The sequence below is a fragment of the Poecilia latipinna genome, unplaced genomic scaffold, assembly GCF_001443285.1.
Source record: "Poecilia latipinna isolate Pla-1442-1.1 unplaced genomic scaffold, P_latipinna-1.0 Scaffold24, whole genome shotgun sequence".
Taxonomy (NCBI): domain Eukaryota; kingdom Metazoa; phylum Chordata; class Actinopteri; order Cyprinodontiformes; family Poeciliidae; genus Poecilia; species Poecilia latipinna.
Genome location: NW_015112640.1, coordinates 488,782 through 514,929, shown reverse-complemented (window position 1 = coordinate 514,929; position 26,148 = coordinate 488,782). Strand labels below are relative to the sequence as shown.

The following is a 26,148-nucleotide window of genomic DNA, read 5'->3' as shown; positions in this document are numbered from 1 at the left end:
TATGTGCTTTATACATGCTTCGTTTTCTGTGTAATTTATAAGGACCCTTTATAATGCAGTATAGAAAAATGATTTTTTTTTTTTTAAATAGAAACAAATTTCCAAGTCTGTTATGTACATCAAGATATGACATCTCTTATAACATTTTGTACTAGTTTGGAGTAAACAAACTCACAGTTAAGTAGAGTTTAGTGCATGCAATAATTTAATGCATTTGCAAAAAGCTTTAGAAATCATCCCACAACAACGTGTTTTTGGAATCTTCTGTCATCCTGGATGCGCTGACCAGTGAACTGAGACCCACTAGAGGATGCTGTTGTGTGTTTTTCACGCGTTCTTTCATTAGACCATTTCTTAATGGTTCACTGCCACCACACCCTGCTTTGTTCATAACATTGTTGTTTTTCACTCTGCTCACTGCGTTCTGGTCTTTTTGTTTCTTTCCTCCTGCAAACCTTTCATGCAATATTTTATTTATTAGCTCTTTGAAGAAAAAAAAAGAGTGTTTGGGATCCAACAAGCCTGGAAAATGTCTGTAGTGGTGAGATTCAATTTCAAAAGAAGGTTCAAACACTTTCAATCAGCTGAAAAGCCACATTAATAACATAATGGTACATTTTCTTTAATAATAGTGACATATGCAAGTAACCCTTCATGTATGAATTTACATCCTCACTCAGGTTATTTGTGTTTTTAGGGATGAAAAAAATTGCTTTCTTTTCCTTTAAGCAGTGTTTCCACATGTAAATCCAGGTATTTAGACCTAAATATGTATTTGACAAGTCAGTTAATAATGTGTGAAAACTATTAAAAACTAATTGTGGTTGTTGTTAAACTTATCCAGTTACATATTTAACCATCTTCTAACGCTGTTCAGTTCAGTGAAAAACTCTTCCTGTGCTCTCTACTTATAGTCTCATGCTTCTAAGCTCTTCATTTTCAATTTTGAGACCTTAGTTTCTTCTTTTCGGCTAGTCTAGAAATTAAAAAAATATATTTCCTGTGCCTGAAAAAAAAAGAAAAAAAAAAGAAAAGAAATGGAAATTCCAACTTTTATTGTTTCATTACAAGTAGAGAACATAAAAACAAGGTTCCTACTTTGAATTGAGTCCATTTTGAGTTTCTGGATAAGTGATGTTTCCCTTGGTTTTGTCCTAGAGCTGCATCAGGTTGCAAATACAATTTTCTTCAGCATAATTTAGACTTTTTAGCATTCTCAGCTCCCCTCCACTTCCTCGGCTTAGCCACTGAGCCTCTCCAGTCCTCAAGGGCCGTCGTCCTGAATGTTTCAGACGGGTTTCGGATAGAACTCACCCGATTTAAATAGCTGATATATCTCTTCAGTTTGTTACCAATTCTAGGTGAGTGGCTGGTAATACCTCCACACTTACTTCACTTCGACATTAGCTTCACCGTCTTCCCTAGAGAGCTTTCGTTCATGTCCTGCACTTAGAAAACATAAAAGACAAAAACACGAAATGTATGCGCCACACAATTCAACTAATCTGAAAAGATATTGTTTCGGAGAAAACGAGTTACTGATGAAGTATTTTTAAGAATAATAGTCACAGTAACTGTTAAAAAAATGATAAAGTTAAGAGATGCATGATGTCTACTTGAATGAGCAGAAAGTAAATTGCAATTTCCTCCTGATTCAAAACCAAAATTTAAAAACTTTAACAATTATATTAATCCTTAGCTGGATACTGACACCAGTATTTTTTACTCATGCTATAGAAGCTCTGGTCAGATTTATCCAGGTGCACAATACTGTTTACTGTCTGTCGACCTTGTTGGTCTGAAGACGGGTTTATGCTCTTGCAGTGGTTGACCAGTAAGTGGTGTGGAATGACACAGTGGGGTTGTCCAGTGGATTGGAATAGAAACACCCCGGGTGGGTGAGTGTGAAAAATACGCTCTTTATCACTTATTCCAATTTTTAAAAGGAAAACTTGAAACTCAAAAGTAAGTAACTTAAACAAAAACAAACTAAGACAAATTATGGAAGAGGCATGTCATAAATCCTCCTGGAATAAATTACATGAAAATCCAGTCTGATGACCTTTAGAAAGAAAGTCACGTGGACAAATTTGGTAAAAACAACAGAACGTCTTTCTTATCTTCCACATTCATGTTAACAAAACTGAAAACGATCCATAAAATATTGTCTCAAAGACCTTAGAGAGTTTAAGGTATTTGGAAAGGAGGATTGTAAAAACGTTTTAGAAAAGTTGGCAGGCTGCATAATCCTCGTACAGGTTGCGATACATGGCAAATGTAAGACGAAACTGCTAAATGGTTGGAGTGGTCAATTATATCTGCAAAGTTAGTCGTCTCAATACTGTTTATGGAGACACGTACTGTTGGATTTTACAAAAGAGGGAGCTCAGTAATCAGTTGAAGACAGAAAAATAAGCCTGAAATAAATAGCGAATGATATAAAATTATTATTTATCTGGTGAAATTGCTATGCTGAGAGACGTTTATCTTTCAGCAGGTCTTGTTTGTAATTCCCCTCCTATGAGCACCATCAAGAATGGCCATCATTATACGGTTAGGTATTCATACAACCACGATCTTCACTGTATTTCAACTGGGATTTTATGTTACAGATCAACGCAAAGTAAACCGGAAGGAAGATCGTACATAACTTCTCCAAATAAAATTCTGAAATTGTGGCTCACATACAGTATGTGTTCAGGAGTCAAAACGGTGGACCTCCAGGTGTTAAGTTACGTGAGACCTCCTGTAAGAATGCTTATAACTTCCTATTTTAACAGTTTAAACACCAAATATATGTTGACATCACAATAATCACAGTGGATACATTCTTGGCAGAAGCTAACATTGGCAGTCTTCATTATCTACTCTTGGCGTTACAAGAAAAATGGCTTTACAAACATGATAGCTTAGCATCTACAATCCAGATAGGAAACTTTAAGGTTTGTGATTGTAATGTAACAAAATGGGAATAAATACTTTCTGCAATATTTGTATTAGGAAGCATTTTTGAGCTGAAATCCCTACTGTATATGATGACATTCATATCAGGCTGAAATTCTCCCAGCTGAAGTACATCAGCTGGACAAAAAACAATAACATCATCAAAACCTGTTGTTACTTTAATTTTCTTTTATTGTTTTTCAGCCATTTGTCCAACGTTTAGCAGAGACGGGCATGGCATAATAAACTTAACAAAACCTTGAAGTAACAGTTTATATCTGTGCAAATATGTAACAAGCTGAACAACAGGATACATATCGTATTTATAACAGAGGAATAAATTTATAATAGCAACACAGACAAACTGGATCCATTAGCTTTGCTGGTGACAAAACCGTAACAATTTACAGCGCATCAACATTCGTCAAATAGTCTTTTTACTCAGTTTGTGTGCACAATAAACACTGAGATACACTTTATACATTTAGATCAAGTATATAACAAAAAAAAACAAAACAGAAAAAGTTTCATTCAATCACTCTTTTTAGTCTGTGATTATCTCATTGAAATTCATGAAAAGGGATTCTGTTGATTAATGGTTTCAGATTCACAGTTAAATAATAAATGTATGCAGAAATGAAAGGACTGTGTGGGTTGTTTTCCCCCTTCTGGGCTCTAACAGCAAGTCTTGCAGAGAGAGGCATTTTGAAAAAAAAAAAAAAATCGAACCGCTGGAAAATTTATGGGGAGCAGCATGTAGTGAGAGGCTGAGTGGGCAACTTGGGAGGCAGGAAAAAAAAAAAAGAGGAGGCCAGCGGCTTACGTGGTGGATGTCTGTGTGATGCTCCTCTGACTGCTGGTGCTCTTAATGGCAAAGGTTGATGAGTTGCTCTTGTGGCTGGAGTCAAAGTCATGCTCACAGCGGCACTGGGATGACTTAAGGTAGCGAGCGGAACAACACAGAAAGTTCTGCCTCAGGTCGTGGAAGAGATGCCCAGCGAAGCACATGTAGATCCAGGGGTTGCAGCAGCTGTTGAGGCTGGCAAGCAGCATGGAGATAATGAAGGGCATGGCTGCAAACAGGGAGACAGAGAGTGAAATGTTACTGCCGCCTGACGGAATGAGAAAGACAAACTGAGTCTGGGTTTTTCTCTAAGACGTTTTGGAGGTGCTGGTGGAAACCGTAAATCCACCGCCGACACTTGGTTTTGTGTTAGCAAAAAAAAATAAAAAAAAATATTTACAGAATGCGCTTTTTTTTTTTGTTATTGTTGTTGTTTAGTACTGAAGTTTAGAACAGACCATTTCAGGAACAAACAGCCATAATTCAACTTCCCAACTATACGTGTACTTCCTTGATGACTCGCCACACATTTACCTCAAAAGAGTCTTTTTAAAAGCTGATATTTAAACAATTAACTTAATATCAATCAGCTAGTTTAGTAGTGAAGAAAGCACTTTACATATCAGGTCAATTGATTATAAACGCGTTTGCATCACTCGTGTGTTTGCAGCTAATAATGTAATAGAAGGTAGATTCTATTTTAACTTAATGACTTTTAAAAAAAAAAAAAAAAATTAAAAAAGGATGGCTACAGTCATATAAATAAACCAACACCAGCTGCTGTAGGATTTTCCCTGTATTGATTTTAGACTGGGGGTTCAGGCTAAACTCTTGCATTGTTTATCTGCTCTTACCCTGAGCCCTTTAAATAAAAATGGTCAGAGGGTCCTGTGGAGCCGACTGAATGGCAGCTTCGCTCCTGCTGGTCTCCCCCGGGCAGCTGTGGTTTACCGTCAGCGTGTGAATGTGTGCGTGAAAGGCTGAATGTAGTGTTTCAAAGTCCTCTGGACCTGATAAAAACTATACAAGTGCAGACCGTTTACCACTTAGCAGTGCCAGCCACTTGAACAAGAAGCATTAATTTTTATTAAATAATTGTGCAATCAGAAATAATAATAACTGCAGAAATCAAATCTCAGTTTTCTTTTTGTCTTGTTTTTAGAAGCACAGCTTTGCAACGTTGCACAGTCAAGTGACCCAATCCTTTAGAAGAAATGTTACGGGTTAGTTCTTTACTATTATTTGGTTTTGTCATAACATCTGGTTATTGCATTGGGTGTTTTTTGGTGGTTTCAGCATTTGTGTTTCTGAAGAAATTACTAATAGCTAGCATGGTAAAAATGCCTTCCAGCAATGAGCCATATGCATTCAGCAAGAGACGGCTCTCTGCGAGATTCATGCAAAACCAGATATGTAAGTGCATTGCTAAAAAGGAAAATAATACTGTTACATTCTCACTTTCAGACATTATTTCAGATAAAACTTTTCTTGGTTTGGGCCCGTTGGGTTGGGTTTGAACAATGTATTTTTTCTTTAACTCTGGAGTCAGATTTATAGGGTGCCACGGTCATATAAACTTCTTCTACAGTGGCTGACAGGTGCAAATGCACAGCAAACTGTAAAAAAAAACAAACAAAAAAAAAAAACAAGCTTCAAACTGATGAACGATGCAAACTCCAAAATACACAACACATAAAAAACCAAAGGCAACAGAAAAATGCTTCAATCACAGAAAATAGGAGCAAAAACCTACAACAAAATCAACAGAACAAATGAAGACAGAAACTGCTGCGATCAACAACCAAATTGGTGAAACCAGAGGAAATAGAGGCAAGGGGGAAATGCCAGTATTATTAAAAACAAACAACAGTAGATAAAAAACTCGCTCCACAAAATGGACGTTCCAACAATTTTTTTCCGTATTTATTTTGAATATAAAAACTTGAAATGTCTCATCTCATTTTCAAAGGTGCCCAGACCTCCCAGCATTTTTCTGCAGCATTTGTGTTTTGGAGTTTGCATCACTCGTGTGTTTGCAGCTCGTTTTACCATTTGCTGCACTTGCACATCTGTCAGCCACAGTACTTTTCATCCCTTCCCACTTTTCTGAGTGAGAACAGAGCTTTTCAAGGATCGCTCCTAAATATTGACTTTATTGTACTTAATCCACTCTCTGTATAACTTGGGGGTTACCTGTTAACATCCATGGTGTTCATACTGGCATATCAATCAATCAATCAAATTGTATTTCTATAGCACATTTCAGCAGCAAGGCATTTCAAAGTGCTTTACATAATTAAAATAAAAACAGCATGTGAGAAAGAGAAAGAGATTTAATTAAAACGTTAACAGTGAGAAAGAGAAATAAAAAGCTGTAGAACTTTAGTTGAGACGCCGTCAACTGGGACTCCAACCCTTTGTACTTTAGTCAAAACGCCGTTTGACAAGGACTCATATACTTATTTAGACCGACAAGTTTGGCACCTTCATGATCAGGAAATTGAATTTGAGGATGAGGAAGAAGGGAAGACGTTCACATTTCTCTTCCTGATAACTTTGCTAATTTTTTTTTTTAGATTGTTCTTCATGGTGCCACGTAGGGAAGCAAAGCATTTAAAGTGTCCCTTAAAACACCTGCACAGGTGTGCGTCCATTTAACTCAAACTATGTTATTGAACTGTTAAAAACTTACATCATCTGGAATTCCCAAAGATTTTTAATGGCAATCTCAATGTGAGAAATCCCAGATGGCGTAGCGGAGGGAGATTAAGCAAACAAATAAAAGAGGAACATTTTAACCTGGTGTAAATTCAGACAGCAGGGGGAAATTGTATTTATCTTTTCATACAGTGTCTTCTGATATCTGCTTTCAACTATAAATCAAATTCTCCCCGCATGTTTCACCACAACATTTGATGGGAAATGTGCACACTTGGCTTCAGAATAGTGAAATTGAGCAGACAGGAGGTCAAATAGTCAGGGGCTAAAGAAAATTGGTTGATTTTGCAGGAAAGTTGTTCTCAGTGGGACAGGATGTGTGTATGCAGAAGATTGCAGGAAATGACTGAACTTTTCTTTTGTAACAGCTGCAATCGTGACTTTGTAGCCCCCAAAAAAGACTGAAAGGTTTTTCTTTTTGCACATAATTAGTCATGAATTTTCCTTCTTCCCCCACAGGAATAATGGTCTTGGTGTGCTACTGGTAAGGGAATTATTAACAGCATGCAAATGCACTGCTTAGGAAGGTGTGCTTAAATTTCTAAATCTTTGAAACTCAGTGCTCTGGAAAATGATGCAGGAAACAGAAATGACTGTTTTCAATCTGAATGTTTTAGTCTTTCAATTTGGTGTCAACGTTTCAGTACCGCAACAAGAGTCATTGTTGAGTTCATAAGCAAAAGGCAAACAGAAAATGCTAGCAAACTAATGAGGGAACAAACAGGTATTTACTCTGTATGCACTTTTAGAGCAGGTGTGTCAAGGTTTAGTTTTGCTAAACTAAAAGTGTTTGCTGTTTTTTTACAATAATGAAATTGGTTCACAGTGTCTGCTTCAATCCTATAGCCATACAGAGTTACTCATGCTGTGTTTAAAGGTTTTTTCTGTCACTCAAATCAGAAAAAAAACACTAAAGAAAAAGACAGCACCTTAAAACTACAACACACACACACACACACACAAAACCCTGTGCCTGGAAAATGGTTTTACAGAATTTCAACCATCGCTGACCGTCGACACCAATCCGAACTCTGCAGAGACATCTGCCAGATTCAAAGAGGTGACACTGTTTCCTGCCCAGTGATGCAGCGGTAGATTGCAGAAAGCAACCTGAAGTGGTACGCTGGATGACATTTACACCGCTAACTCCGCCGTCCACCTGACATTTGGCAAATGAGTTTCAGATCATGTAATTGGTTTGTATCCTGTATTTAACCTCGTCTCAGTGGTTGCTAATCTTTCTCTTGGTCTGCCTGTGCCCTAGCTAATCTTATTGCTTCTGTCCCCTGGATTCATTAGAAACTGCAGAGTAAAATGCCATCATAGGGGGCATGAAACTCTCGCAACACCACACATGATTAAGAAGAGCTGTCCTCTACGGGTCATGCTCACGGATTAAAATGTGACTCTGCCGCGTCAGTCTTAGTTAACCGTGTCGCAGGTTGTGTCATCTACCTTGGAGTTGCGACCTCTGGAACGCAGTGCAGTGGCAGGTGGTGCAAAAAGGACCAACTGGAGTTTATCAGGAATTTATCATCAAAGCAGATGAGAGCAGGGCCCGGATCCAATTTGAATATTGTGTGGCTTCACGGAGAAAAAGAAAGCCCGTTGCTGAATTGGCTCATGGAGTCTCTCACAGGGGGATTGATAGATCACACGGCAAATGAAGCGACAGTCTAATCACCCTGCGGGTGGTACATCTGTGTGGCTGTCAGGGCTGATTCTGTCCAGTCCAAAAGACTCCAGAGAAATTCGTTTAACTCTGATTGTAGTTCATGGATGGTAAACATGCATTAGTGGTAACCTCATTTAGATTTTAACACAAAATTAGATTCAATGTTAAAAAGCAAAAAAAAAAAAAAAAGCTTTTGAGTTGTGCTTCCTTCCTTATAAAAGACACGAGAACTGACCTTTACAAAAAAAAAAAAAAGACTTTGGAAATTGAATGGTGGAAACTGTGCCCATTAAAAACTCTTAATACAAATCAATAGTGGGGTGTGAGTCAGCTGCCAAGGGCAGCAACCACTGCAACAAGATGCTTCCGTTCACAATCTGGAGTTTGTGTCGGCTCGTCTGAGTCGAGGTTTAACCTTCAGCTGTTTTATCCACCACATAATGAAATCTGTCTGGCGGCTAAATGTGAAATCACACATGCAGGCGGCTGATTTCCCTCCAACAAATCTCAGAGAGAATCGGGGGATTTTTGTTGTCTTCTGACATTTTCAGAAATGATGCTGATAAGCCCAATCAGGTGCTAAAAATGGTAAACCCATCTGCAACGGGTCTGGACTCAGTCATATTATCCCCGTGTCAGGAAGCTGACTTCTCATTTTTTGGAGAGGAAATAGATTATGACGTGCATGATCGTTTTTTTTTTTTTCATAATAAAGATGAAGTTATGCTTTTGATGAGACAGAAAAGTAACTTATATGTTCACACTTTATCATTATTGCACACGTTTAACTGCATTACTACTTGTTTTGGTATTACCTATTGAGCCAATAGTGAGCTATTTATGTCTGAAACACTCTTTAAATATCTAATTTTACTGTCATTGTTTAGCAGTGTTTAAAAGTATTGAGTGTAAAGGTGAAAGCGATCAGTCAGTGTGGTCCATCATTTCTCTTTTTTCTTTTTTCTTTTTTTTTTAGAAAAAAATTATAAAATCAACCAATTTTTGAGCATGTTGACATTGTTTGCCAGCAGCTTTGTACCTTTTAAAGTTAACTTGAAGATAAAAGTACAAAAATATAGCCAACACTTTTTACATTTCCTAACCTATTTCCAGAATGTAAAAATTAAGAGCAACGTTTAATTTTTCATAATGTGTTGCAACATTATATGTCAACAAAAGTCATAAAATGAACTAAAAACACATTATTATTTATTGGCAACTAGTTTCATTGTCCGTAAAATGTTTCCCAATTCAGAGATAAAGAGCAGAAATCAATAAAGCTGCTTTTTATTATGACAAAGTCAACATTCAGCGTTCTGAACTTTGTTCTTTTTTCTGTCTGTACGACTAAACTCAAGTTACGTGTCAGACCTAAAGCCCCATAAAATATCTCTTATAAGTGCTTTGAAAATGTATCCATACCCAATGAATGGTTTTATGATTTTTTTTTCGTGAATAAAAAGCTGAAATGATTAGCATCCATTTGAATTCAGCTTTCTTTAGTCTGTATTGCAGAACCGCCTTTCACTGCAGAAAATGCTGAAAGGCTTGTAGAGCATGTCTCTACCAGCTATGTATTTCTAGAATCAGAAATTGTCACCCATTCTGTGAGAGAATAACTCAAACTCGGTCAGATTGGAAAGAGAGCACCAGAGTTTTTCACCACTCACTCAACACTTTGCATGAGGAAAAAAAAAAAAATTAAAATAATAGATAGATAGATAGATAGATAGATAGATAGATAGATAGATAGATAGATAGATAGATAGATAGATAGATAGATAGATAGATAGATAGATGGTGCAATTTTTATCAGCTTTCAAATTTCACTTTCTGATCTCAGATTGTAAAGCAATATATGATTCATTATTATTCTATGTAAAAAGTAACAGATCTCATAGGGACTACGGGGTATTTAATGACCAGATAACAGAGAATTTCCTGCTGGTTCAGGTTGATAAATCCTCACACATGCAGCTCGACATACAGGGGAAAACCAAGGTCAAACAAGCAGGGGTCTGTTTGTCATTAGGCTCAGTTTAGCAAACAGGTGGTGTTCACCTTGCATAAAAACAAATCCTCTCATCCACCGTGACCCTGAGAAACAGAATTTATTTCCTTCAATCCAAAGAAATACACCTTTGATTACCTATAAGGATGTGTATTTACTGCTGGTTTTAATGCAGGATCATGTGACAATGTGCTGTACCATATATGATTAAAAAAAAAAGAACCATCATTGATATTTTTCAGTATTTGTAATATGGACATTTTTTCCGCTTGGCTGCGGTTTATTTCCCAAGCTGTCTGTGCCGGGTTTGCTCTTTGCGTCTAATTAACTCTTTATCAGCGCACACAGATGACACTCCTGCTCTCCTTTGTACACAAACACTGGCACTTGTCGCAGCCAAACTCTGCCATTACTAAGTGTCGCTGACGTCCAGACGTCAGCCTCCTCCTCTCACCCTCCCTAACGGGAAATGGATTAATCGTTTTCTTCTTTTTCCACACACTGAAGCTTTTTTCGTCCTTTTTCTGGCCACTATTCCTCTAAATATAACACCGAGGTGCGGCGTCAGAGCCAATTACTTTTTCATCAAGCATGTGTCTTTGCTTGTAATGCATCAAATGGACAGAATTGGAATACCTGGTCGAGGATTGCAATGGGCCCTTAGCAGAATTTAACAAAGTGGCCTCACAAAATGTTTTCAATGAATTGTCCAAGGTCGACCATTGTATTTATTTTACGTAAGTCCATTATTTAGTAAATCAAAACAAGTTAGCTTTCCTCTTAGTTTACAAAGTTTCAATCCAAGTTCAACAAAAGAACTGATTATTTTTACTAGCACTGATTTTTTTCCCATCTATTGATGAATTAATTTGCAGCATGAAACATTTAAAGATTTTTTTTATTATCTCAAAATAGCTATTGATCAACCTTCAAGGTACAGAGTAAGATCCTTTAAGAAAAATGTTAAAAATAGTGCTAGAATCTGTGTAAAAGGAGCTCTTGAGTGCCCCCTTCTGACCTGGTGGAGGCATAACAAGCAGTTTAGTTTGCTTATGCCAGGGGTCACCAAACTTTTTCCTGCGAGGGCCACATGACTGTTCCCTTTTCTGGTCGGGGGCCGGTCTTAGTTTTTCGAGAAAGAAACCTTAGAAAAGTTTTGTTGGTGGGTAGGTAGGGGGATTGGATTACTGCCGACGACATATTCGCGTGTGTGGATAGATTTTTACCCAGAATGCAAATGGAAAAAACCATGAGCGAAACGGTGACTGGTACTGACTAGTATATATTCCATTGAGGGAAACTAAGTTTCATATCTGCTCAAGAGCCCCCCTGGTGGTTGAAGAAAAATCCACATATATATGAAAAAAACACTGAATGCTCTCTGGTATTGTTCAAGGGGCCAGACCAAATGAGGAGGCAGGCCGTAGCTTGGGGACCCCTGGCTTACGCCCTTGAATGGCTCCAAGTTTCAGAGGTGAAAACAATTTTAAACAAACATGTCAAAAGAGAAACCAAAACATGTAGTTCAATTGGAGATATGAATATTGCTAAATTTTCTAAAAGAATGGCAGGAAATGTGAAGTGACGTTGATGTTCTGAAATACTTAAAATGGTCAAAGCTACACTGGATTGTTAAGCACTGAAGAGCGTTTCTATAAAACATTGTTTTTGAATGTATAAATTGTTTACTCTGTTTGTGGAAACAGAGTATTTCTAATGCTTCTTGAGGTTAGAATCACCTGAGTTAAAGTAAAGAACATGCCTCAAACTTGGTTTGAATTATTGTATACCAAGTGCAAAGACCTGAAATTAAAAAGCGCACATTTTTTAGTTCTTAGTTACAATTTCTTGAACCCCAAAGCTTCATCTGCAGAGTGTTTTGTGTGTGCAGAAAAAATGGACACACTCCGAGTACAATTCATGCAAGAACCACCTCGGTTAAAAACATGTCATCTCTGTGCTGCAAGAAAACCTCTCATATATATATATATATATATATATATATATATATATATATATATATATATATATATATATATATATATATATATATATATATATATATTTATTTATTTATTTATTTATTCTGAGGTTGATAGTTGTCTTGTGCAAATGGTATGGTTCTGTTTTCAACTCTTAGTTCACAAATACCCCTGGGGTTAAACTAGAAAAGCATTATTTGTATTCCTTTTTACACCTTTCCTATAATATCTCGTTCTCAGGATACAGCGTTTTGAATTGCATTTACTCAAAGAGAAAAAAGAACACATATTTAAGTGTATAACCCGGAGGTGTGGTCGCTCATGCATAGACCCCATGCAGTAGGAGGCTGTTAGTCACATATTGTGGTTAAATGTCAAAGACCCCCACAGGCACCAAAGCTGCCTGATGCACGCTTGTGCACACTGATTTGATTAATGATTAGCTGTCAATGAGTCTCTGCAGCTCAGGAAGAGTCTGTGGAAAGTTGTAAAATTCTGTATGCATCCTTTCCTTTAAAATAACACTATTGATCCTTTTATCTTAACTCACACAACATGTCTTAACAATGTTGCATTCATTAAAATAAGGTGACCATGACATTTTTACACTACAACACCGTGTAATTGTAGGATAAATCAACATTCGGTACATCAACACGTTTGCATGTCTGCTTTCCAGGAACAGGAAAACATCCTGACAAACATTCTGGCTCTGCTGGGAAACTTGGACCTCAGAAAGAGCATAACTGTTACCATAGATGTCAAAAGTGCCACAATTTATTAAAATGAAAATTTGCTAAAATATTGAATATTAAAAACATAAACTAATAAATGGATTGAATCATTACATTTTTTATCTAGTTTTGAACATTAAAACATTTTGAAATCTAGCAATCAAAATATTTTATTAGAATTTGATTCCTTTATTTGCTAAGATGTATGATATAATAATTGTAACATTTGTCTGTTTTACATTTGTGATGCGCCACATCATGAAACATCTGGATATCCTGCCTTGCAACGTAACAGCTGACCAATCAAATGGCCTATAGCAGTGTTGGTCCCGCCCCTGACTTTCAGAAATAAAACATAAAATAAAAAAAATATGGTTTGTTGCAACAGAGGACTATAAAATAGTTTAATAAAATAAACTCAAAAATAACTGTATAAACTTTAGATGTAAAGAATACATCAATTAATTATTTTGATATTTATTTATTAGAATATTTTATATCTCACTTAAATCATTACAAAAAAAGGGGGTTTGTATGTATGTTCTTTTTTATTTTGCTACAAATCTGAATAATTATTTATCCAATTATTAATGAGTTGGGTTGAGGAACTTTTGGCTCTTGGAAGTTCACATAATCAACACATGCATCTTTGACAGCTTCATTGTTTGTGATCAGATTATGGAATTATATACCGACTTTATCTTTGAGCTGCGTCTGGCTATTTTCTGGAAAAAGCGCCAAATGGTACAAACACAAAACCTCCTTTTTAATCTGGGTGTAAATTCTCGGGATTACTGAGTCACACACTGTATAAGTCCTCTGCATTCTGATGAATATTTGAGGAGACCCGAAAAGGTCTAATTTTACTGTAAATGATGAAACCAATGATTTTTGTGCGTAGAAAACTTCATTATTGTTGAAGTCGGATGAATGAACAATAATAAATTGCATATTTTCACATGGCAATTGTTTTTAAAACATATTCAAAGGGGGAGATATCGGTTTCTGTGCTGGCGTTTTCAAGTATTCCAAGTGCGTAACGCACCATGTAGCCCACAGCCACCTTTTTGCGCACAGCGCGCATTCATTACAACAGCCTTTCTACTCAACCTACCCTCACGGGGCGCAGCTGGATCCCACGCAGACCACATCTGGACCGAGAAAAAGGGGGTCCAGCACACGATGTACGCCACCACAATCACAAAAGTCATTTTCACGGTGGTTATCTTCGCCTTGGAGATGAGCCTCACGCTGCTCACCCGGGCCAGAGTGTTGCTTTTGCAGGTTTTGGGGGTCATGCTGATGCACTGTTCGCGTCTGGTTTTCAGCTTAAAGTTTTGCCATATCTTAAAGCTGATCAGACCGTAGCAAATGCTCAGTATGGCCACGGGGATGATGTAGATAGTGAGGCTGATCCATGTAATGTAAGCTTTCGCTCCCCAGGGCTTCACGAAGTCGCCCCAGCAGTCGTACACTCCTGAGCCGACCTCTCTGAGGGAAAAGATGAACATCTGCGGGGTGCTGAAGAGCAGGCTGAGGAGCCAGGAAAATATCACGTAGAAGCGATCTTTTCTTCTGTGCAGAGAGCGCAGAGGCTGACATATGGCCAGACAGCGGTCTACGGACATCAAAACTAACATGTAAGTGGATGCAAACATCCCGACAACCTGCAGGTATTTTACCAACCTGCACAACATATCTGGTCCGTAGAACCGAAATGTGATGTCCCAGATAAGTTGCGGGAGGACCTGGAATATGGCCACGACCAGATCGGCGATGCTCAGGTGCTTCATGAAGTAATACATGCGGGACTGGCTGTGTTTGGTGGTGTGGATGGCCAGCAGGACGCACAGGTTTCCTGCGAGCGCCAGGAAGAGCACCAGAGCGAGCACGGTCACCTCCACCTTCGCCACCTCCTCATTCCTCTTCAGGGGGTTCGTTTGATTCAGCCCGCCGGTCCCGTTCAGCAGGCTGGAGTTCCTCCAAGATTCGTTCAGTTGCCAGATATCACTTTCATTGGAAATAGTTTCCATTGCTGCAGCCTCGTCCTCTCTGCAGAAGGACTCGTCAGTGGTTTTGGTCACCAAGAGAGGGGTCGTGAGCGCCCAAGTCTTCCTCGCGTCCTCACAGGTGCCAAGGCATAATCAAGGTCAGTTCATAATTCCCAGATGGCAAAAGGGTTTTACGTTGTCTCGGACGTCACCCATAGTCTGTAAAAAAAAAAAAAAAAAAAAAAAAAAAAAAAAAAAAGAGAGAGGATGTCAGGGAATATTTTTTTTTGTTATTCTCCAAACAGAAAAAGAGAATTTTTGTTGTATGAAGAACAACATCCCGAGAACAAGACTGAACCTACAAAACACTAAAACAAAATTATGACGTATATTAACACAGCTCACCTGCCTGTAATCCACCAAGCAACAAAAATGTTTAGAAATGTATACAGTAAAGAATGCCGCGTTTACACCCGAAGTCTAAACATAAATGCTAAAACTGGAGATGAAGAAAAGAAACTGGCATCATCTCTGCTGAGAGTCTTCGGAATGGGCAGCAGCACAGCGCATGAGCCCGTGTTATAGGGTCCCCAGTTCGTCAGGAGCAATAAAAGGTCCTACTTATCACCGCCACTTGGTGGCCTTGTGCACTTTCACTGATCGGCTCTGCAGCACGAACCGTCCTCAGGGAAAGACCCCCACAGCTGCATTATATCTAAAAAAAAAAAAAGTGCAACATTTTATATATATACGAACACATGCATCTAAAAAATAAAATATCATTGAAAAGTAGATTTATTATACTAATGAGATTTAAAAATTGACACATAAATTAGCATTTATTCCAAATTATCTTGCACATTTACTTCAAATAGCCTAATTTGGATGTTTTTTTTTTTAATGACTGCTGAGTGTCAAAAGTTAGCAGAAAGTTAAGTGGAAGGAAGAAAATGTGGAAAATATTACACAGGCAACCGTGATAACTGCAACTTTGAACCTTTTCAAGAGATTATATCCTTGGACTGTGTGGACATACATGGACATGTTTTTCAGTAGTCTGTCATTTCTGTACTCACAATTCTGCATCTGTAACCTTCAAGCATGGCAATCACACTATGTTTCTACCATAGTTCTTTGTTCGTCACAATTTTCATTTAACATGTTTTCACACTTCATCCTTTGAATGCGTCTTTTCAGCAAATTGCCGTTTTGGCTTATCCTCCTTGTGGAAGGTGTCAGCGACTGTCTGCTGGACACCTCCACACTCCCCCCTATCATTCAGTATTATAAGATGCTTTTCTTTCTTCTTTTTTTTTTTTTAAATGAATTTTCCATTGACCAGATGTAATATTCAATATTCATATTTGAGAAACCATATTTTGGGTTTCTCAGGAGGTGTGAGCTCAAATGTTAATTGAGAACAAAAACCGAGAACCTGTAAGTCAGGGTGTGTGTTAGTGCATTAAATCAAACATTATCAGTCTTGCTTTGAATGTTAATGGATTCGGTGATGTGACATCATCAAGGCACTCCCCTCTTTTGAAGCCGCGCTGGTAATAAATGGATGGATGCATTTGTTGGCACATAAAATATTTGAGTCATAAGCTTGCTCAGGAGAGGCACTAAAAGCACCGGCTACGTGTTCCTAGAAAATCACCCTCGGCGCTGTAAACATGTGCTTTTTATTGCCCATATCAAAAGGCATCTTGGAGCGGATGTGCTCTCCTGTTTTGAAGTCTAGAGTCGTATTGATCTTCTGAGAATGTAAACCGTTTAGCATCATGGGAATAGGACAATGCACTTTGTTATTGATTTTACTTTAACAACGCACAAGGGGGAACAGCTTTTTGTTCAATTAATCTTTTTATAATTAATGCGCTCATAACCACTTTATCAGTGTAGAACAAAAATGACTGAGATCCTCTTGTCCACAGAGGACGTTTGCCTACTTAAATTTATTGGGAGTCTTTTCTGATCCCTATCTTTATGTCCATATGTTTCATTCCAGGAATTTCTCAGGGGACGTTTCTCTTCGCGCTTCCCACCGCCATTCAGCCAAGTGCAAATGTGCAAAGCCAAAGAGTTCAGTGGTTATTTCTTCCAACTTTTCAAACAATCAAAATTACTTAAATTAAGATCAGTAAAATATAAACTGTCTAAATCAAGTGTTTCTTTCAATGACACAAAGTCAGATCTTTGAAAGTTCTCATTACGGCAATAAACACTATTTTCACAATCATTTGAAATCTACAGTGACATGAGAACAAGGCACTGAATATGTATGTTTTACTTTTTTTTTTCTTTTTTAATGCATATATGCCTTTTCCTGTACTACTTTGTTCACAAATTTATTGACAACATAGCAGACACACTTTGGGTAAAGCTCTGCACAACTTTAAACAATCTGTTACATTTGAAGTTCACCGGAGAATAATTGTTCACTTTGAGGAAAGAATAATAAATAAAGGCATAAAATTGACATATTGTGACAACGAGTTCAACATTTTTGCTCGAAATGACTCAAACTCAAAACTATTAGTTTTCTAAGATATGAGCTAACATTTCAAAGTATCGTTCATTTTGACTGACATGACATACATAGTGTTTTAACTCAGCAGAGAATTGTATGTAAAGCAATTGATATAATAATGATATCTTTATTTGCAAGTTAGAAAAAGTTTTTTGAGTTCTTTGCAAAGAGGGCTTCTGCTTCAAGTGAATCATCTTAAATTCAGATGAATTGCTAAATAGCGTGAGATTACGTTTTAAGCTCTTGCTGACAGGTTAAAGAGAGCAGAAAGAGTCAAAGGCTGGATGATTTGAATGCCAAAGGAGACGCAGAGACGAAGGGGAGAAAAATATTTCTATCACTGTCAATGTGCAGCCAGTTCTTAGTTGTTGCTGCATATTTTATTTTACCAAAACAATCCTGCATAAATTTAGCAAAAATAAAACTGTTGTTTATATTGCTCTGTCACTCATAAGTGGAAAAACTCAAAACAGAATTTCAATATTTTATTTAATTTTGGTTCTCATTTTTCAGTCAGACTTGAGTTTATAGAAACACTTCAATCTGAGACGTGTGCACCACTCACATATTCTTTCAAATGTCAAATAAAACATTGTTAATTGTCCGGGGACGTGATATGTGTGCCAGAGAGCCCACCCCGCGTTTTGGCTTGATTTTGGAAAACGGGCAGACGTCCCAGGATTTTAAAGCAGTGGCAACGGGGCTGGAGTTAATTTAGAAAGGTCCTTGGAAATTAAAAGAATAATGATGCGTTAAATCAACATATCTGCCTTTAGAATGTGAAATGCGTAATGACCTCTCTGGCTATATCCGCTGAGCCACAAAAGACCAGTCAGCATGTGAGTAATGAAATTCGATGGTCTGAAAAAAAAAGACATGATGATGAGTGAAATTGTCCCAGCATAGCAAACGATGCAGAGACCATTTTGCATCGTTAAACATCACTGAGGTTCCACAGAAACTGGTGAGTGGATGGATGAGGGTTGAACAGTTTGAAGATGTCGCAGATGATGAATGAAGAGATGAAATGGTGCATTTATAATAAAAAAAAACAAGAAAGTCAATTCATGTAATTTAAAGCTTAAATAGAAAAAGTTTTCTTTTGACGTGAGAATTTTCTGGAAAACCAAAAAGTTTTTTTCAGAGATCAAAACTGTTCATACGCCTGGGAAATTTCCAAATTCATAGGATTTTGAAGTACAATGATATGAAAAAAAGTGTTTGGACTCTTTCTTCATTTCATTAAATCAATTTAAATATTAGCCAAAGACAACAAGTAAATAGCAATAAAGATGAGATTTATGCAGGGAATGACTCTTTCTGCTTCTTCCACATGAGCTCTGGATCTCTACAGCTCCTGCAGAGCGACCAGGAGCCACTGAGCTTCCTCTCTGCTCTCACATCCTGGTCTTTCAGTGCAGAAGAAAGGATATATGCAAACTTATTGTTGGGATTCACCTTTTTTTGTTTTGACATAAAGAACCGAACAACCCAACAATGCTTTAAACTTGTTCACTTTTATTTTCCTTGGCCGTTCTCACGTGTCTTTTAGCAACATTTTGAAACATCATCCTATTTTCCATCAAGTTTAGTTAAAAAGAAATTGGGGAGTTTGTGGAATGGAAATTGGTATTTGATGCTCTCAATCTCTAAAAGTCTCTCAAAGATGATTAATTGGCTCTTTCAGTTCGTTACATGCGTGTCTTTTAAAAACCTGTATTGTCACCAAACTGAGATTACAGGGAAAATTGCTATCTACCATTTGGATGTGCAGCAATTTGAGAACATCCACTCCAGACCAATTTGGACATCCTGTCTCACAAAGGATGTAGCAGTTGCATAGACAGAGAAAAAAAAGGAATTGTGATGTAATTGTAGTTATTATGCAACATTTGTTTGACAGTGCTGTACAAGAGATGTTTGTCTAAACACAATCATTAATGCTTCTGATAGCTCCACAAATGTTTTTGCCTACTTATCTTCATTTTCCCAAACTGAATGTTTGCGGTTAAAATCAGGATATTCTGCACCTATGAAGACATATAAAGACAAAGATGTGACACAGAACTTTTGGAGTTGGATACCCAACTATTAAAGGGAAAAAGAAATACAACATGCTAGCGATACAAAAAAGTTTTAGGATTGGTCTAGTCAAAGACTGGACCTGAAGTTCATTTGAAATTTTGCGGCATGCACTACAACAGGTTCATACATGGCATAAAACTCTCCTGTTATTACAAACGCTTGAGGTCATTAGATTTAGAGGATGTTACTTTCTCACAAAGGACCATGTTGTTTAGGAGTGATTTTTTTTTTCATAATTAAATAAAATTAACATTCTTTGATCTGAAACTTTTGCAGAAAAGCAAAAACAGAAGAAATCAAATGGTTTTTCACAGCAGTGAGTTATTAAATTAAAGAATAAATTGAATCAATCAGTTATGACTCAATAACTTCATATTCAGTGCTTAACAAAAAATAGGGTGGAGGATAAAGGCCGTTTTAAGATTTTCCATAATTTGGAACATATCTCGGTTTCCTATTAGCTCTCTGGACATACAATAAGTCTTTAAAGGATCTTTGTGAAATAGAAAAAATGAGAATGGAAACAGAAGGCTATTGTTTATAGCATAAAGAATTAAATGTATTAAATATCACTCTAAAGACTTGCCATTTTAAAAAAGAGTAGCAGAGTTATTTAATTTACTGATGCGTTTCTTTTTTAAATGACTCATATCAGTGCTACATTTTTCAGGTTACAAATAATAATAAAAAAAAAAACAAGACTAATAAAACCAGAATAGAATATTGTCAGTGGATTCAACACATTCATTTTAAATAGCATTGAATGTTATTTCTAGCCTTCAGATGGATAATTGGCTACAGGGGACATGATGTGCGATAGAAGCATCAGCAAAGAGTCTCCAGTAAAAACCAATAGCAGCTGGAAGAGTGAGAACAGGTTGAAGAATCTTAAGCTCGATCCAATTACTGTAACCAAAACAATGTACATTGATAATTGGCCCTTAAATCTCATCCTTTCTTTACGGTATGTTTCTCAGGACTAAATACACAGCAGCACATTCAAATGTTAAGGTAGAGGAAAAAGCATAAAGGAAGGAGTCAGATTCAGAAGCAACACCCCTCCCCCAAAAAAAACAAACAAAGACACCATAGTAGTCAGCGTGCAGAAACCACAGGAAAGCTAACAGTGTCAGGATCCGTGTTTTTGTGTGTTTATTTTTGAGTTTTCTGTGTTCAGCCCTGTTTCCTGTGAGTCTCTGTCCTGTCCTCCCCGTTGATTGTCCCCCAGGTGTGTCTTCTTACCTGATTACCCTCCATGTGTATTTAAACTCACCTGTCTCTGTGTTCTTCGTCGGGTNCTTGTCTTTGTTTGTCATACTTGTATCGCTCTCCGGTCGTACTGCTAAGTCCTGGATTGCGTCAAGCTGTATTGCTCTCCGGTCGTACTGCTAAGTCCCGGATTGTGTTTGCTTGCATGTTAGTTCCGTTAATCAGTTGCTACCGGTACTTAGCTGTGTGCTAGTCTCTGCCGTGCTGCCTGTATGGACTACTCCAAGCGTCGTCTTCATTAAAAATCATTATCTTCACCATACCTGGGTTCTCAGCGTCTCTCCTCACCACTTCAACCCCGCAATTCATGACAAACAGAAGGGTATTGTTGATTATACTGGCTGTAACAACAGCGATTCAGAGTTATTGTGGGGTAATTATATATGCACTGATCAAACAACTTACAAGTAGATGAAATAAAAGCATCATTTTTTTTAATAGGTTTAAATATTCTGTTATTTCTTTCATGTTTCTAAAGGAAATCCCTGGATTTAGGTCTGGTATGTGTAATTAAGTAAAAGTTAGTGATAAAAAAAAGAAATGCTGCTTGTGAATATTTGGTATTCTTTCCAAACACGTTGTAATTCACTGTGAAATGATGTTCTACATAGTTTATAATAAATGTTGACAGGAAACGTCAACATTTAGTGTTTGTAAGAAGTGAATTGCAAACACTTCTTTGTAATTTAAATACAAAGAAGTGTTCTTTTACAGGAGACTGCTTTAGGACCTAATTTGTTTCTTCTAAAAACTTTCAAGTATTACAGCAAAATTAAAATTAAAATAAAGTTTAAAAGACTCTGCCTCCGGCAGACACAGTGAGTCCAAAAAAATAGAAACCTTTGGAGGATTATAAAATGAAAAGGGCAACAAGGGATAAGCTGAAAGCCTGAGCTTCTGATATCCAAATGGAAAATGTTAAAGTACACATGTATTTTATGCAGTTTCCTCTGTTCAGAAAATTGTTCTGAAATGTTGTTCTGTGAAACAGAATAAAAGAATAATTTCTAAGATTCAGTGTGTGAAGTGTTGCGTATTATTTCAGATGATGGGCTAAATGAATGTAAATCTGCATGTGTATTTCTTAGATTGTAGAGATAATTCTCATACAAAACTTATCCTGTCAGAGTAAAAGCTGCAAACTCCTAAGCACATAAGGTGTGAGTGTTAAACTGGGGGGGAAAAAAAATATGTAGAGAAGCTTCTGTTTGTCATGACAAGGATAAATCGTGATGACAACACTCTGGGAAGTCCGGGTCCTCCATCTTTGTGGTTAGCATAAGCTATCGTGGAGTGAAACTAAGGAAGAGCGCAGATGGAAAACATTATCCTCCTGGATTTTCTGGCATTAGGAATTTTGAAGGAGAAAATCAAATTTTAAGGGATTTATATACTTCTAAGCCCAGTTCAAGGTGGTGAGAGATGGGAGAAAACTGGACAAGGATCTGCAGACACTTAATATCATGCTTAAAAATGATTCCATGGAAAAGTAAAGCCAGACATTTGTGGTCAACAGTGGTTAACAAATAACTGTGATTTACTGTGCCTTCAAAGATATTCACAGTCCTTCAACTTTTTCATATTTCTTATGTGTGAACATCAACTTTCAGTGCATCTCCTTTTCATTTCAAGTGAATCACATGTCCATTTACTAATTAACTGTCTTCTCAAGGAGGACGAGTCAGTTGTACTAGAATTTATTTAGGGGTATTGAAGTTGGAGAGATTTATTCTTTGTTTTTTGTAAAAGGAAAAACAGAAAAAGCATATATCCATTTCCTTCCTCTTCTCAATTATGTCTTACTTTGTGTTGCTGTGTCACATAAAATCTAAATAACATAATTGGAGGCTGGTTGTTGCAAAAACACCAAGTCTTACCAAGAACTTTGGGTCCAGTTTCTAATATAAATATTGCACTACACTTGAAGTAAGACAATCTTCCAATTATTTTTAAGTATTTGTTTGTTGCTGTTTTATATTAATTGGTTTATTCATTCTACAATCACTTTGATATTTTTTTTAAATGTAGATTTCATCATTAATAAAATCCATTATTATTATTATTATTATTATTATTATTATTATTATTATTATTATTATTATTATTATTATTATTAGATATTGTTTTCCATTTCATCAGTGAAATTATCTGCCAATGGAACTAAATGTTTTTCATCAATATTAAGCATTTATTGACTTAAATTGATCTCCATTATCATGCTGAATGATAATGGAGATCATTTAAAGATGGAATCATCATCTTCTGTACAGATCGTTTAATAGGCGAGCCCCCCTTCTTCAGTTTTCTCGACAAAGATCTGCAGACACTTTGTCCAGAAAAAAAGTTATTTTTAATAGGAGAAAAAAGTTGTTTTTCTCCTATTTCAAGTGTTTTTAGGTATTTCCACTAGAACCTACACAAAAATAAGATTTTATGGTTTTGCAGTGTGGGATTGTGAACACTTTTCGGCCAAACTGTACCTGCAGCTTTTGTCGCTGCGACGTGCGTAATTTAATCAACTTGTGCCAGTGTTCTGCAGCAGACATGTTGTTTCATTCATCCTTTGTCTTTGTCGTTCTAACATGAGAATCTCCCCTTGGGAAATCAATAAAGCTTCATATTTTTAATTGTTTAACGTCTTTTGTTAAATTATAAAACACAAGATAACTTGTTGTCCGGGCGACGAACGTGCAGCTTGATGAGAGCGTTTAAGGAGAGTGACATCGAGAGGCTAGGTGTTTGTTTAGTCACACAGCTGATACGGCACCAAGACGTCAGCCGCTGGATCAATGCAGGCCCCGGGTTTACGAATAGACGGGGGATATTGCATGTAAACACCAGAGCAGAGATAATCTGGTGTGCTGAATGTTTGCTGGCTATCATACCCAGCATTACTATTAAAGCGAGGTTAGTCGGGCTGCCGCTTCCCTTTTCACGCCGACAGTAACGCTGCATGGATATCCCCCATGATGGATTTCAGCTGCTCAGCAGTTCTCTGTGCCGTTCCCACACATACTGGGCTTTGAGCTGACAGATCTAATTAGAGACAAAGTTCAGGACTGGGTTCTTAATGAAGTGACATGTGAGGGATCTGCACACTAATACTTCTGGCTCATGCCGCTTATGTAACGAATTAGCACTTGAGGTTCCCAACCTTCTTTTTTTTTTTTTTTTTTTTTAATGTGGATGATTTGCTGTCATGAGGTGCATTTGGAAATTAAATCAAAATCTACCAAAAGGAAGCTCAACTGGATACAACATGGCAGTGATAGAAATAAATGGTGTTGGTAATTCTCAAAATTATAGCCACATGTTTCAAAGGTTTAAGCAATTAAAGTCAAGTCATTAATCACAGCAGGCCTATGTGTATCTCACCAAACCATGGAGCTGTAATAATTACAACTCTGATATATGTTAGATAAGATTGCCTGAGGAGTTATATCAGCAGGTCTTGTTTCCAAAGATGAAACGGTCCTGATTCTTTACAGTTTGGATTTCAACTGATTAATTTTAAATCCCAAGATCTTTCAAGTTCACTTACAAAATAACTGGTTTGTTGCTCGTATCATTCACCATGCATGAGGAAACACCTCATTTATCCTAATTCAAAGGATTAATTACACATTTTCTACATCCCACCCATTGTCTACAGCTGCTTGTCCTTGTAGAGTTTCAGGCGGCTTGGTGTCCATCTCCAGAGTTCAATTTTAACATTTAGAAGAATTTTAGATTACTTTTAATTTGTCATTTACACACACCAATAAAACAAAAAGTAGGCTATTTCCATGTAGATACCACCAGAAATTCAAAAAAAATGTTGAGACCTGTATTTAATGTCCTGCTGGTCAGGAAAACCCCTGCAGCACTTTACTTCGCCTATATGCCTCGCCCACACTCTGGCTTCGTAAAAAAGGTTGAAATATTTAGGCACAGACTTGTAATGTCATTTATCATGCATCTACAATCTAAATTGAGTATCTAGATCAGTGGTTCTTAACCTTTTTTGAGGTCCCGAACCCCCCAGTTTCATATGCGCCTTCACCGAACCCTTCTTATCTGATTTAGTAATGTAATTATATTAGCTGCGTTATCACCCCCACGCCACTAGAGGCAGTAGCAACCCCAAAAAGATGCGACTAAGGAGCAGATTTAGACTATAGAATTTGGTAAAAACTGTGAGTTTTGCTGAAGTAATTAAAGACACAAGTTCAAATCCATGCTGAGAGTGGAGCTCCTTCAATCAGTGCTCCTCCGCAGCTCTGATTGGCTCAGCAATGTAACGTGATCCTCTGCAGCAAAGCGGGGCGTCAAAACGACTTTACGCAGTGTGTCTTTACCTCCGCGGCAGAGGCTCCGCCGAACCCCTGAGACCGACTCACCGAACCCCTGGGGTTCGATCGAACCCAGGTTAAGAACCACTGATCTAGATAATGTTTTTTTTTTTTAAATTATTATTATTATATTTTTATTTTTTCTTTCCTGTTTTTTGCTAATGAGTTGGTCTGAAAAAAAGGTATTTTTTCTGTTATGTGTTTCTTGTGTAAATTCGTCTTTTCCCCTGAACAAATGTTTGCAGGACCCATCGCCAGTCTCACAAATAGTCAAGCGTTCACATCTGATGTTTTGCAGGAGTTAACTTCCAGAGAGCTTTTAACTTAATGTAACATATCACTTAATTTCTTGAGTTGATTTTGTATCTCATTGCACAGCGCAGTCTGTTAGTTAGGCAATTTTTTTACTATCTATTTTGCCTTTACAAAATATCCAGACTCAGTTTTGCAAGCCCGTTTTTAATTTTTCACCAATTATTTATTTTTTTGTCACATATTTGCCTTTTTTTTTTTAGCTAGTTTATGAAAATATTGGTCATATTTACTTTATAATTGTTCAGTATATAACAGGAAGCTTTTGGCAAGTATATCCTGTTTTTGTGTTGACTTTGTGTGCTGACGGTTGTTTGACTGGCAGCTGGTAACTTTACATTCAGGAGTTGGTCCCCTGACTTGTCTTGTATCTGTCCTTGAGCCCTGGAGTTGGACTCATTAATCCTTCCAAGGCTCTAATGTAAGTCACTTTGTCAGTTTTCTAATAGATTAGCTTTTGTATATCATAAGGACTCAGAGGAGGCAATTACCAGCACTTGGTGTGTTAAACAGGAGTGTAGTGGATTTGCATCTAGTTTTCGGCTTCAGTGTAAACTTGTTGAAGTTGCTGAATTTTCTCTACCAAGTAGCAACTGCATACATGCTCTGAATATCGCACCATAAGATGATCTTTCTACAGCACATGCTTTACTCCCTCTGCTTCCCACAGCGTTGATCCTATGGCGAGGTTATGACTTAACTAAGCAATAGATAATTACTGGT

General features: G+C 37.2%; 1 protein-coding gene and 1 long non-coding RNA gene across 2 annotated transcripts; one reads left to right on the top strand and one right to left on the bottom strand.

Annotated features, from left to right (window-relative positions):
• The first annotated feature begins 1,280 nt into the window (after positions 1 to 1,280).
• On the top strand, positions 1,281 to 24,905 carry LOC106950390 (uncharacterized). Its single transcript, XR_001425610.1, has 4 exons — positions 1,281 to 1,296; positions 12,365 to 12,372; positions 18,698 to 18,704; positions 24,770 to 24,905. It is a non-coding gene; the product is annotated as an uncharacterized LOC106950390 (long non-coding RNA).
• On the bottom strand, positions 3,647 to 15,491 carry oxtra (oxytocin receptor a). The gene is made up of 3 exons (XM_015037191.1): positions 15,304 to 15,491; positions 14,022 to 15,117; positions 3,647 to 4,016 (listed from the first exon to the last, which is right to left on the bottom strand). The coding sequence occupies exons 2-3, from the start codon at positions 14,938 to 14,940 to the stop codon at positions 3,763 to 3,765; spliced, it is 1,173 nt and encodes a 390-aa protein (XP_014892677.1). The 5' UTR covers positions 14,941 to 15,117; positions 15,304 to 15,491; the 3' UTR covers positions 3,647 to 3,762.
• Positions 24,906 to 26,148: the final 1,243 nt, after the last annotated feature.